Genomic DNA, 11,776 nt, shown 5'->3' with positions numbered 1-11,776 from the left:
GTCTAGTGTTGAATAGATATAATTTGAATGGATTTAATACATTTAAGTATGTATTTGGTGGAGGAGAATAAAGTAAAATTCTGGTAAAGCAAAAAAAAAAATCAAAAGTTGATGATACCAGTATTGAGTAGTCTATATATAATTGTGTGTATATATAATTTGTATATAATTATATTGATATGATAAGCTTTTTAAACACATACTAAATTTGATCTCCCAAGAAACTTTAAGGAATATTTGCAAGACGAGAGAATGCATAGACTATAATATGTATATGGTATGTATTTATACATTTGCATTGCTATTAATATTCTTTCCAGCTTTAATTTATGCAAATTCTAGTCACTGTCTAGTCATCTTTTCAGACTGTCTAGTCATTATTAGAACCAAAAAAATGTTGAAGTAGAAAACTGGATTGAATAATTGTTATTCTACTTTGTATTTGAGAACTCTTAAACAGTCTGAAGATTCAAATTATGTAAATTGAAAACACCCTAAAAACGATATTAATCCAATTTTGAGAAGTGGCTTGTCATTTCTAAATCCAAAAATCCATACATCTTCATACTACAATAATATCATAGCCCTCCCAGATCCAAAAAACCCAATCTTAGTGGTTCTTTTTCATAAAACTTCTGTGGAACCTGACCAACAACTTCCGATTTGATTGGGCCACATTCCCAAAGCCTCAAAACAAAACAAACAAAAAAACACCTCTCATAATGAAGAAAATACATATGTGTGGGGCTGGCATGACATTGAATTTTGATTATATTGTTTCTGCCTTTGATTTCAATTAACATAAGCGCTCTAATGTCTTATGGGCAAACATTTGTCATACCCGCAGACAGTTGTAAAATGTTGTAGGGAAACTCATATCTAGGGCTTAGACAGCAGATGTGTTGGTTTCTTGGTTAAATAAATCACAGATAAATCTCTGCACCAACTAACACCCATTGCTGGCTTAAAATATCCATGCATTTCACCAAAAAATATTATTTATAGACCCGACAAGTTAGCCTTTGTGAGACCCCCAACTGAGACCGGCAAATGTATTTTTAATTGAATTACTAAACAAATCATAAGTAAAAAGGCCAAACAACTGACAAATTTATCCCACACCAGACGGCTGAAAGAGTGCCGTCTAAAGTTGTGCGGAAGGTCGGACTTTTGGAGTCGTTGATTTGATGAGTGCTGACGGCAGCCTCTAAAAACAGCAGCTACTCCAAATGATGCCCATTCAAATCCAAGTCCAGAGCTGGCAGAATGACACTCCACTGTAGTGGACACGTTCAAGTTAAATGGTTTGTTATAAATTTCGATAGTGTTTGGCTTTTACGAGTCTGGCTATGGCCATTGTATTCCGTTTGATTGCCTCTGAAACTCGTTTCGTTCTAGATAAATGGAGACTGGTTTATCCTTTCACTGGCAACTGTAGAACACTCTTGATTCTATTCGATTCGATTTCATTTGATTCTATGTTTTATCTATATGTTTGTCCCCCTGATTACCACAAGGTTTCTGCCATATTGTACGAACATCAATTTTGTTTGTTTATTTCAAATTTTAGCACAACTCGCGGGTGTTATTTGCACAGAGCCTCGATAAGTCAAGGTCGATTTGCCAGACACATGCCAGATTTATCAGCTTTGGAGAAGATATTCTTTGGCTTTCATTGGGCAAAACAAACATAATTCCAATCATTCCCAAGAGAGGCTTTAAAACTTGTATATAATTGTATTGCAAATTGAGGGAAATAATAATAATAATAATATATGTGTTAAGAATCAGTTTCGAAGCCCATCGAGGTTTAATACCTGTATATAATTGTATTGCAAATTGAGGGAAATAATAATAATATACGTGTTAAGAATCAGTTTCGAAGACCATCGAGATTTAATACCTGCATTCAATTTTGTTTAATATTTATATATATTTTTGTTTGTACACAAACAGATTCAGAAACAAGGTTTTAAGTGGATATCAAACCAGATCTTCTCGTTTCTTAAAATAATCATTCTAACATAAGTAATTTCTCAATATAGAAACAATTAAATATTTATGAGATTTCTAAAAGGAATTTGAGACTATAAATTTAAACATATATCGGACATATATTCATGTTTTTATTCGAATTTGATTGAATATAGCCATTTTTGTCCACGCATTTAAACATATTTAGTTTTACTTTATTATTAATGTTCATTTAATGGTATTAAATCTCTTTAAATTGACAAAGTTAATGCTTATATCATTGTTCCCTTTATTAGGAAAATTTCACAAGTTTCAACCAAATTAAACTTCTCAAGGAAACACCGAAAAAGCAACTAAGGGAAATGCATAAAAAAAGCATCCATTAACTATGCAAAAAGATTGCACTTGGGCCGCCACTTGAGGAGCATCAAAAGCAATGACCCTACTTCGCCCCCATAGAGAGCTTCCCCAACACCCAACCTAATGTTCAGAGTCTCGGTGTCGCCACCAAAGAGCAAAAAGCAAGGCCCAACCAACTGTAAACGTAAACAATCTTCAGTGCGCAGGACAGTACTCAATCCGAATCCGAATCGGCCACAGCTGTGCATCCAATTCGGGTAAAAGCTTTCTGGGAAATACCATGGGGGAAAAGCTTCAAGTGAGCATTCAGTGACTTGCTGCCAATTTGGGCGAACGGTTCTTGTTGGTCACGTCGTGGTTGGGTTGTCGATTGTTGCCCAGGTTACGTGTCAAGGAGCTAAAAACCGTCGGCCCTGGCTAATTAAGGGCCAATGTTCATATGCTCTCAAAATCAATGGTGAAAAGTCAAGTGTCAAAGTGCCTAAGCGAATCAAAGTTCGGCTGACTATAGCTTTAGCTTGATTCTAAAAATGCCCTCCACTATCAAGAAAGTGCATCAGCAAATTACAATTTAAGTCTGGCCGATTGCCAACAAAAACGGAAACCAACGGAGCGATACGAACAGCCAGAACAACCACAACGACGACAATGTCGAGTGGCAGGTAGGATACCCCATATAGGATATCCATATCCATTACCATATAGTATTCGTACACGATATAGATAGGGCACAGACCATAGCCGCCCATACTGAGTGTCATATTTGAGTGGTATTACGACTTATCCACTGGCTGGTATTTGTCGTGCAATCAATAAATTGATTTTGATTGCCACGTGTGTGGGTTTTCCTTAGCATTGTCTTCGGTTTTTCCTCTTTTTTTTGGTTTTTGTTTTTCTGTTTTTGTGCTTTCGGCGTCGAGCTGGCTGGCAAAGGGTTTCGCCTTTATCTAGGGCTACTCTCGCTGTTGCCTTGAGCCATAAAATCCCACAGTGCGCATACTTGATGGTGCACATGTGGGGGTTTCTTGGCTCTTAAAACATATGGAAATTCAGAGATGGTTTTATAAATTATTAAAATATGTTTACTCATCTTTAATTTCACTCTTGACCTTTTTCTTTTGCGAAGCTATATTTTTAATGCTACTTTTATATTCTTTGGCTCATAAATATCAACTAATGTTTTATTTGGGGTATAAAGTAGGTATAACCTGATTGATTCATTATTATAGCCAGAATGAATAAAAGATGAGGTTGAAGCACCTGGCTTTCAAATACTATTTATGCTAGCTTTTAGGATGCACTAGCAGATTAGGTTTCAATTAATATAGCAACTGAGTTTCTGGTCCAAAGGTTCCAATGGGGTTTCAGCTAAATTCTGTTGTTTCCTGTTCTCATATCGATTGTTTGTAAACTCTGTCGATAGCCCCACCACAAAGAGACCTCTGAATAAAAAGTTTAATTTCCACGCTCATTTATTTGATCGTTGATCAGTTGATTTGACAATAATATTCATTCATTTTTTGATTAAAACTCAACCTTTTTTTGAAGGTTTGTGCAATTTGAAGAAATGTGAAATGACTTGACATGCTGTTCATTAAGAATCTAAGCTTATAAAATAATCGCAATTAAGCTTTAACTTTTGTTTGTACTTACAAACAGGTATATTTATGGTAAATCACTCTAACAATGACATTTGTATTTAACTTAAACATCAATTGAAATACATATTTACTTACTTATTTACTTAATCATTTAATGTAAATTTTCTCAAGAAAGAATATTCTAGCCTTGAAATTGTAAACCAAGTGTCAAATTTCCGTTGATTAAGCAATGTGAGGTGACGGCTCTGTCATCTTTGCCTGGACACGACTTTTGTGGTTGAGCAAACAGAATGAAACACACACAATGCTAAACCACAACCACACAACCACACAACCACAAAGATACACAGAGAAAAAAGGAAGCGAAAGAGCAATGCAAATATGTGCCTAGTAATTTCTTGGCGTCTAGCTGATGAGGAGGGAAAAATGTAGGAAAATGTGTTCAAAATTAGCAGAAAGGGGATGGGGGGAGATGAGTTGTGAGAAAGGAAACTGGAAACTGGAAACTGTTTGCTCCCGGAGACCCCTTGCTCCCTCAGCAGCCATGACTCATTGATGTGTCGCTGTCCCGGGCAGCATATACTCGTGCCATTATGCCATGGAAATTGATACTCCCTCAGAGACCCCTAGATCCCCAAACTGCTCTCCTTTGCCAATTTTGTGTTGATTGTAATTATATGTACATTTCGTGCATATTTTAAGCAGCCCGATTATCCTAATTACATGACTGGCTGCTAATAGTATCCTTGGCTTCTGCTGGCAAAAGGAGAAGCTTTTTTTGGGGCTCTGATGCGGTCTTCTAAGGAAAGGAGCGAAAGGAGGCGGTTGTGTGGGTTTCTGAGGAAAGGAGGAGTGATTGTGTGGCCTCTGTGGGAGTGAGGGTTATTCGAATTTAATGACAGTACTAACCATTTCCCTCACTTACACTGTAATCCATTGGTACATTTTTCGCATTCTATTTATAGCTCGTTGCTCTATTTTGTCGCTGCTTAACCGCAAGTAGTGCAAACGTATGCCAAAGTAAACAAATAATCTATAAATACCACATCACCCCCGTTGCACTCAATTTTCCCGATTGCCTGCCTTTCTATCTATCTATCTATCTATATACATATGTATGTATCTGTCTGTCTTTCGGTCTTTGCATATGTGGGATTTCAGGCGGTCGAATACGTGACCAACAAACGGCACACTTATGGGGGAACCCCTAAACATGCATATATAGATTCGATTGGTATGACGAAATACAAGTTGTACTGGTGGATGATACATACATACATGTACATGTTCATACGTGAAATTCGTTTAACTTTAATATAGAAAAAAACAAGAATACTTTAGAAATTGAATTTATTTTGTATGATGACCAAAAAAAAGGCAGCCGCAGCAGAGGCCCCTGATATATCCGATACTCTGTTTGTATATGTAATCTGATGAATTGTAGCCTATACATACAATATATTTTATAGGTCTACTGCCTCATGCTCTCTCTCTTGCTGTATTTGGTATCACTGTTCGGAAAAGGGAAGAAGCAGACCGCGATCTCTCTCTTAATTTGCTAAAACTTGTCATGAGAGATCGGAAACAAATAGACACGACTGCTAGTTATGTTCATTCACTTCGTTCATCATCTTTTCTGTAATATAAAAAGAGTCTGGATACAAAATTTGGTTGCTCTGGCTCTTATAATAATAAAATAACAAGACGGACGGACGGATCGACGGACAGACAGATATAGCTATATGGATTCGGCTACTGATGATGATAAAGAATATATATGCTTATCGGGTCAAAAACGCTTCCTTTTGTGTGTTACCCACATCTACGTAAAAATGTTCCAAACAAAATAACCATTTTAAAGACCATTCAAAATGCTGCCATGTCTAAAGCTCTAAAGCTCTAAGAATATTTCGTTTACAGACCACAAACACTAATTTACACCACAAGATATGTAAATCCACCTTAAGAGAAAGTAAAGCCGCTCCTAATTTGCACAATTTCGTATTCATTCTGGGAAGACTTCTGGCAATTACATTTAATTTGCTGACTTAACGGCCTCTGCTTTATCCTTGCAGCCTGCTGGACGCCCTCTGCAGTGGCGGTGGGGCCCGCCTGGCCCTGGGTACCTCCATCGTCTCCTATTTAATTGTCTACAATGAGGCCTCTGCAACGAGTATGCTCTTTGGCGTCTGGCTGGCGACTCTTTATGGGATATTTTCACGTGAGAGACAAGTCCACTGTTGAGACTGTTGTTCAGATTAAATTCAATGTTTTTTTCCTTTCAAAGTCGTCATTAAGACGAGTCTGCGTAGCCTACAAATGCCTTATGTTCGGGCCACCAACAAATTTGACCATGGCAGCCTTTTTCTGGCCATCTGGCTGGATGCCTTGGCGGCCATGTGTGCCTGCGCAGCGCTGGCAAGGACACTGAGTGCCTGTCTGGATGCCATGACTGGAGGCTTGGCCAGGATACTCATATTGGGCCGGAATGCACCTGCGAACGAGCCCTGGCCGGATGTCCTAGGTGTTTCCGTTGTTTTTCTAGTCACTGGAATGTTCATGCTTGGTCTGGTGGTAAGTGCTCTCTATTCTACGCCGTATATCAGGCACACTCACTACATTACTATATAAATTCACAGCACTCGAAGGCCTTCAGCCTCATCCTGACACTTGGGATGTTTGGCTTGAATGCAATCCTCAGTGCCGTTGGCTGGTGGCGTGGTGATTTGTTGGCCTGGTCGACGGATAGCTACTTTCAGCCCGATGGCGTTAGCAGTGTAAGTGGATACTATACCCCTCCCCTCCCCTACCGCCCCCCTCTGCTTCTGGCTGTGTTACTGGGTCAGTGCACTATGCCACCAGTCGCTCTGTTCTGTGTTTTCCTTTTGTTATATCGATTTTCGGTGTCGTGACTGGAAGCAATTGCGTGACGAAGCCACAGGATACGGGCTTTTGATTATGACACGTAGTGGCGCGTTCGGGTTTTTCTTTTATCCAACCAGTCAGATAGTACAAAAAGGCTTTGCCAAAGGTGAAGGAACAATTGTTGCGGACTCTTGGGTGTTGAGCGGAATTATTTGGCTAATAAATGGATCTCCTAACTTGTTGTTTTGCCTCTTTATAGGTTTTTCTGGCCGCTGCCCTGCTAACGTATACGTTTCCCAGCGATTGGCCGCAACAGCATCGGAGTGGACGGTATACGTCCAGCTTGATCACAGCTCTGGTCAGTGTTTCCCTACTCCTGACAACCGTATGTCTTTCCACAGTGGTGCACTTTAAGTGAGTATATCCAACAAAATATTAGCATAGTCTAACCATTAACTAATCCTTATTCTCTCTCTCTCTTTCCATATAGAGCCCGTGAGGAGTACGTGGCTGTGCCTCTGTTTAACATCCTCGATGAGAGTGGCTTCCATAAGCTGGTGCCTGCCTCCGCCTGCATGCTCCTCCTCACCAGTTCGGCTGCCTTTCTGGAGCTCTTCCCCGAGCTATATGGGATTGTGGTGCGTCTGGCCACCTCCGAGTGGCGCATACTCTCCAAGCAAATCAGCTACGAGAGCTCGGAGAGTGGCAATCCCGTGCTGGCTGTTTTTATTGCCGGAAGCCTGTGCGCGATGCTGGCCTTTGCCTGTCCCCTACAGCATCTCAGCTATACCCTGGCCGCCAGCCACATTAGTGCTGGATTCCTGCGAGCCTTCTATCTGCTGTATACCCCCTACAGGCCCAAGTTCATGCATCCCAGCAGCGAGTCCTCACTGTCGTACAGTCGCCTCTCCACGGCGCCCATTGCCAAGAGCAGCAGCTGCAGCAGTGCGGCCACCTCCAGCTCGAGTCGCCTCAAACGCAGTCTGTGGAACATCAGTCTGGTCAAGCACAGCGGCCTGAAAAAGCCCAAGACGAAGCCAAGGAATAAGCAGGAAGTGGAGAAGGAGTGGTTACTCCTTGGGGAACCAACATCGCCATGTCCGCAGCGGGAGGGCAGGGATGTGGAGTCCACCATTCTTTCGGATGGAGAGCCACCGGTGAGTTGCCTGCTATATACGGAATAGTAAATGAGTAAACGGGTTTATTGAATGAAGGAACGATTCCTACTCCTTTTCCGTACATCTGTCTATAGGGCTATATGGCTATAGACTTAATCAACGACTATAAAATATTAACATACCAAGAAACTTGTTTTGGTACTGGTACTTTAATTCTATTTTGGGCTATCGATCTCTTCTGACCGCTTCTGACAGATAAGTCGTTCCTCCGAATCCAGCAACAAAATACAAAATTCGAGAGCGATGCTTGGACTCGATTCACGGTCCCAGTCTCTGCGCAAGATCTACAATTTGTTATTATATTATTGTTCTGTCTCATTACCAAGCAACGTAGCTGAGTCGGTCCCAAGAATCTAGCAACATCTTGGTATTGACATCATATAAATCCCATGCTATGGTTTTTAAATGTTATGGTTAAATGAAAGTACTCGTAGCATCCACATATTTAAGGATATATCTCCCAAGGTAGCCCGGTATACCAAAAAGTATCATTAGGTTTATTATTTAACACTGCAGAATAGAGTTTCTGTAGTAAAAAGTTTCTACCGTTTTTTATAAGTTTATATTTAGTAGACTGTATAAACAACTTTTAAATAATTTTTTCCTGGTATTATTCTTTCCAGCCATCGGACTTTGAATATCCCGACAAGTTCGACAAAAGCGATTCGGATACCTCAACGGATATTGATGCCATTGTGGATGAATATCGGGAGAAGATTAAGGTAATAGCTTTTGTCAATCACTGCTAATTGGTTGCCCTGACAAATCCCCCTTTCATCCGGGCTAACAGGTAACCACAGCAGGACCCTTGGAGCGCAGCGTTCGTGTGCCCACTGTCAGCTCGTGGCGGGTGACCATCTTCGCTTTGGTGGTCATTGCCTTGGGGATTGCTCTGTGTGTGGCAGGACTCCAGATGCACTGGGCACCAGCGGCCTTTACCGGAGCCATTGGGGTGTTAATTGTGGCCATAATAATGGGCTTTATACCCAAGTACACGGGCAGTGTGATCAATGTGAGTCCCGTGCTCTGCGGCATGTCGCTGCTGCTGGGTGTAATACTGTTCAGCGGCTGTGCGGTTCATTCCTGGCCTGGTCTGATCATCTGGCTGGTGGCTGGACTTATAATGGTGGTGCGATGCGATAGGTTTTGCTGCAATTGCTTCGAGCACACGTCCATGATGAATGCCCAGCTTATTCCTAGTGTTTCGGGCAAGACCACGGCATCGAGTGCATCCGGCTCGAATGGTGGAGCGGGACCATCGACCAGTATTCGGATACCCAGGCCTCCCAAGGGTGTGGGGGTGGTCAGTCTGCCGCAACGCATCAATGGCCATAGATGACAGTCGGAGTCGTCGGAGGGCGAGGACTTGTTCCACGAGGATTTCAATGTCCGCGACTTCGACGAGGAGGATGGCGATGCTGGCGAGGATTGTTGGACTGATTAGCCTCCCAGCCGCCTTCGATATTTCGATGGAATATATATACTAATATAAAATGCTTTGAGGATCTCCGAGATGATCTTCAAGCTGCGAGCCATAATGCCTGACTTTTCTAGCTAGATCGATTCAATGTCAAAATCTACTTACAGTATATGTCTTAGTTAGGCAACTCTCTTTACAAATAAAATGCAATTTTCAACTACCTTCATGTCTGGAGGATATCTTTGTTCTTCTTTAGATAAACCAACAATTCACCAAGAACAGGGATTACTCTGGAGGATTTTAAAGAGAGGATGATCAGAGCACCTAAGTGTGGCACAAATCAGTTAAATTGCGGCCTTGTTCCCTGATCGACCCCTTACAATTTTCTTCAGCACGTCGATACTGACAAGATCCGTGGATGCTAAAATATAAATACCAAAATGAACTTTTTTCCAACATTTATCGTATTTCTATCTTAAGTTGGAAGCACTACAGGTATGATACATCTCAAATCGAAATACACTTCTTTATCTCAAGATCACAGTACGATAAGACCGACTTTTCTAGGCATACAAGTGTTCGTTTTCGATGAGATAATCCACAAGCTCCTTGACGGGTGACATTATAGTCTGCTCGTAGCCGGGCTGAAGCTTCATCACCCGCAGCAGCATCTCACTGCGATCGGTGTTGAGATAATAGTCAAACTTCTCGGGCTCCTCCGAGCGTAGTCGATTCGAAACGCTGGACGACATCTTGGTTTGGGGTTCGGTGAGGGCCCAAATGATCAGAGCAGCCAGACGAGTGCGTTGGCATTCCCCCAAAAAGTTTTCCCGCGAAATGAGTTCGCCATCCAGTCCCAGACGAGTTAAGTGAGATTGCAGAGCAAGGTGATAGTGGTCCAGGCACTCTTCATAGATCTCCCGCCGCACACTTGCCGATGCCACAATGTACAGCAGGAAGAGGACATCGAGAGTGGGAGAACAGTATTTTGCTAGCTGAAAGTCCACAATACAACAGGCACTGGGCAGAGCGGATGATTCACTCTCAAATCCAAAGAAGATATTCCGATCCCAGGTATCGCGATGGCACAGGACATTCCTAATGGTCAGCGAGGGGGTCACCAGTTCCTCTGATTTGGTCAGTAGATTGTACAGTTTATTGTTGATGAAACTCTGATATTCCTCTGTTTGATATTGGGGATGTCTGGCGGCCAGGAAGACAATTGCCTGTGGGATGCTCTAAAATATGAACTACCTTTAAACGGTATGAAGGATGCTTACTTTCAGTCCAGTCGTGAACCAAGAGTTATCCATGCTCAAGTGCAGCTCAATCAGCACATCCTTGAAGCGCTCGCAAATGTTGACTTGGTCCTTTTCCTCCCAGGCTATGCTGGCGGCATGTACCTCCGCCAAATGCTCGAGTACCAGTTTGTAGTGCTCCAGGGTATAGCTCTCCGAAGCCTTGAGATGTCGATATTCCTGGGTGAGATCTTCCAGGACTATGATATCATTACGACTGTAGAAGCATTTTGGAAAGAGCTTCTTTGTGGCTAGGATATGAATAATCCCAGTTATCTTATTTGGCTTCACACATTTCCACACTAAACATTCTCACCATATTTTTGTACATTTGGTAGTATTTCTGTGTAAATGGCTGATTCCTTGCGGAACACCCCCTTGCGCTCGCACTCTGCACGTTGCGGTTCGTTTTTACGCGGCAAACTTTTGATAAAATAATCCAGAATTTGTTTCTCCTTATCTGCAGTGTCTTCCACCGTCAATCTCAATTTGTAGTACTCCCCATGTAACCCATGAGCTCGTTGGAGCCAGCCTCTAGCTGGGAGTCCAAGAGTATAAGGTTTGATTTATCCTTTTCTTTCAGTGTCCTCTGAGCTATGAGCAGACATTCTTCGGGGCTGAGTAGATCCATTGGGAATGTCTAAACTATTGTCTCTTTGGCTTTCAAAGATAGAATGAATGGTTTTCGGCTGGAAAATGCTTAAAAACTATCTTCATGTGACTGTTTAAGAACGTGTGGGGGTATGTCTAACACACAAAGCAATGAATTTGGAACTGCTATCTTTTTTTTGGAGTCTTAGAGATAATATTTCTTATCACACACATATTTTGAGATAATACCCTTGGATACTGCAAAAGGATTCATTAAACAGAGGTAGAATAATTTATGGAAACCATCATTTACATCTCTTTAAGCTTTATACGGAGACTCTGTCTTTATATGTTTCTATGCCAGTATCAGATTCAATCCCATATTAAATCCAACAACAAATGAATATACCACAAATATGAGAACCGTGAAGTACGATTTTCAGCGATAAGATAATCTCTCAAAGAGAAAGAATGTGAGTGAGAGAGCCA

At 41.4% G+C, this 11,776-nt stretch overlaps 2 protein-coding genes across 2 annotated transcripts; one reads left to right on the top strand and one right to left on the bottom strand.

The window, feature by feature from the left end:
• The first annotated feature begins 2,644 nt into the window (after positions 1 to 2,644).
• LOC108164188 lies at positions 2,645 to 9,624 on the top strand. Its single transcript, XM_033393447.1, has 8 exons — positions 2,645 to 2,996; positions 6,011 to 6,156; positions 6,223 to 6,509; positions 6,575 to 6,712; positions 7,060 to 7,214; positions 7,291 to 7,957; positions 8,602 to 8,700; positions 8,769 to 9,624. The coding sequence occupies exons 1-8, from the start codon at positions 2,983 to 2,985 to the stop codon at positions 9,315 to 9,317; spliced, it is 2,055 nt and encodes a 684-aa protein (XP_033249338.1). The 5' UTR covers positions 2,645 to 2,982; the 3' UTR covers positions 9,318 to 9,624.
• Positions 9,625 to 9,781: 157 nt separating this feature from the next.
• LOC108161385 lies at positions 9,782 to 11,760 on the bottom strand. Its single transcript, XM_017295634.2, is given in 4 exon segments — positions 9,782 to 10,624; positions 10,679 to 10,947; positions 11,013 to 11,201; positions 11,204 to 11,760. Coding segments are annotated over 4 exon segments (1,245 nt in total). The 5' UTR covers positions 11,328 to 11,760; the 3' UTR covers positions 9,782 to 9,961.
• Between the last annotated feature and the right edge of the window lie 16 nt (positions 11,761 to 11,776).

Source organism: Drosophila miranda, chromosome 4 (genome assembly GCF_003369915.1).
Source record: "Drosophila miranda strain MSH22 chromosome 4, D.miranda_PacBio2.1, whole genome shotgun sequence".
NCBI classification, from domain to species: Eukaryota; Metazoa; Arthropoda; class Insecta; order Diptera; family Drosophilidae; genus Drosophila; species Drosophila miranda.
This window is presented reverse-complemented; position numbering and strand designations above follow the sequence as displayed.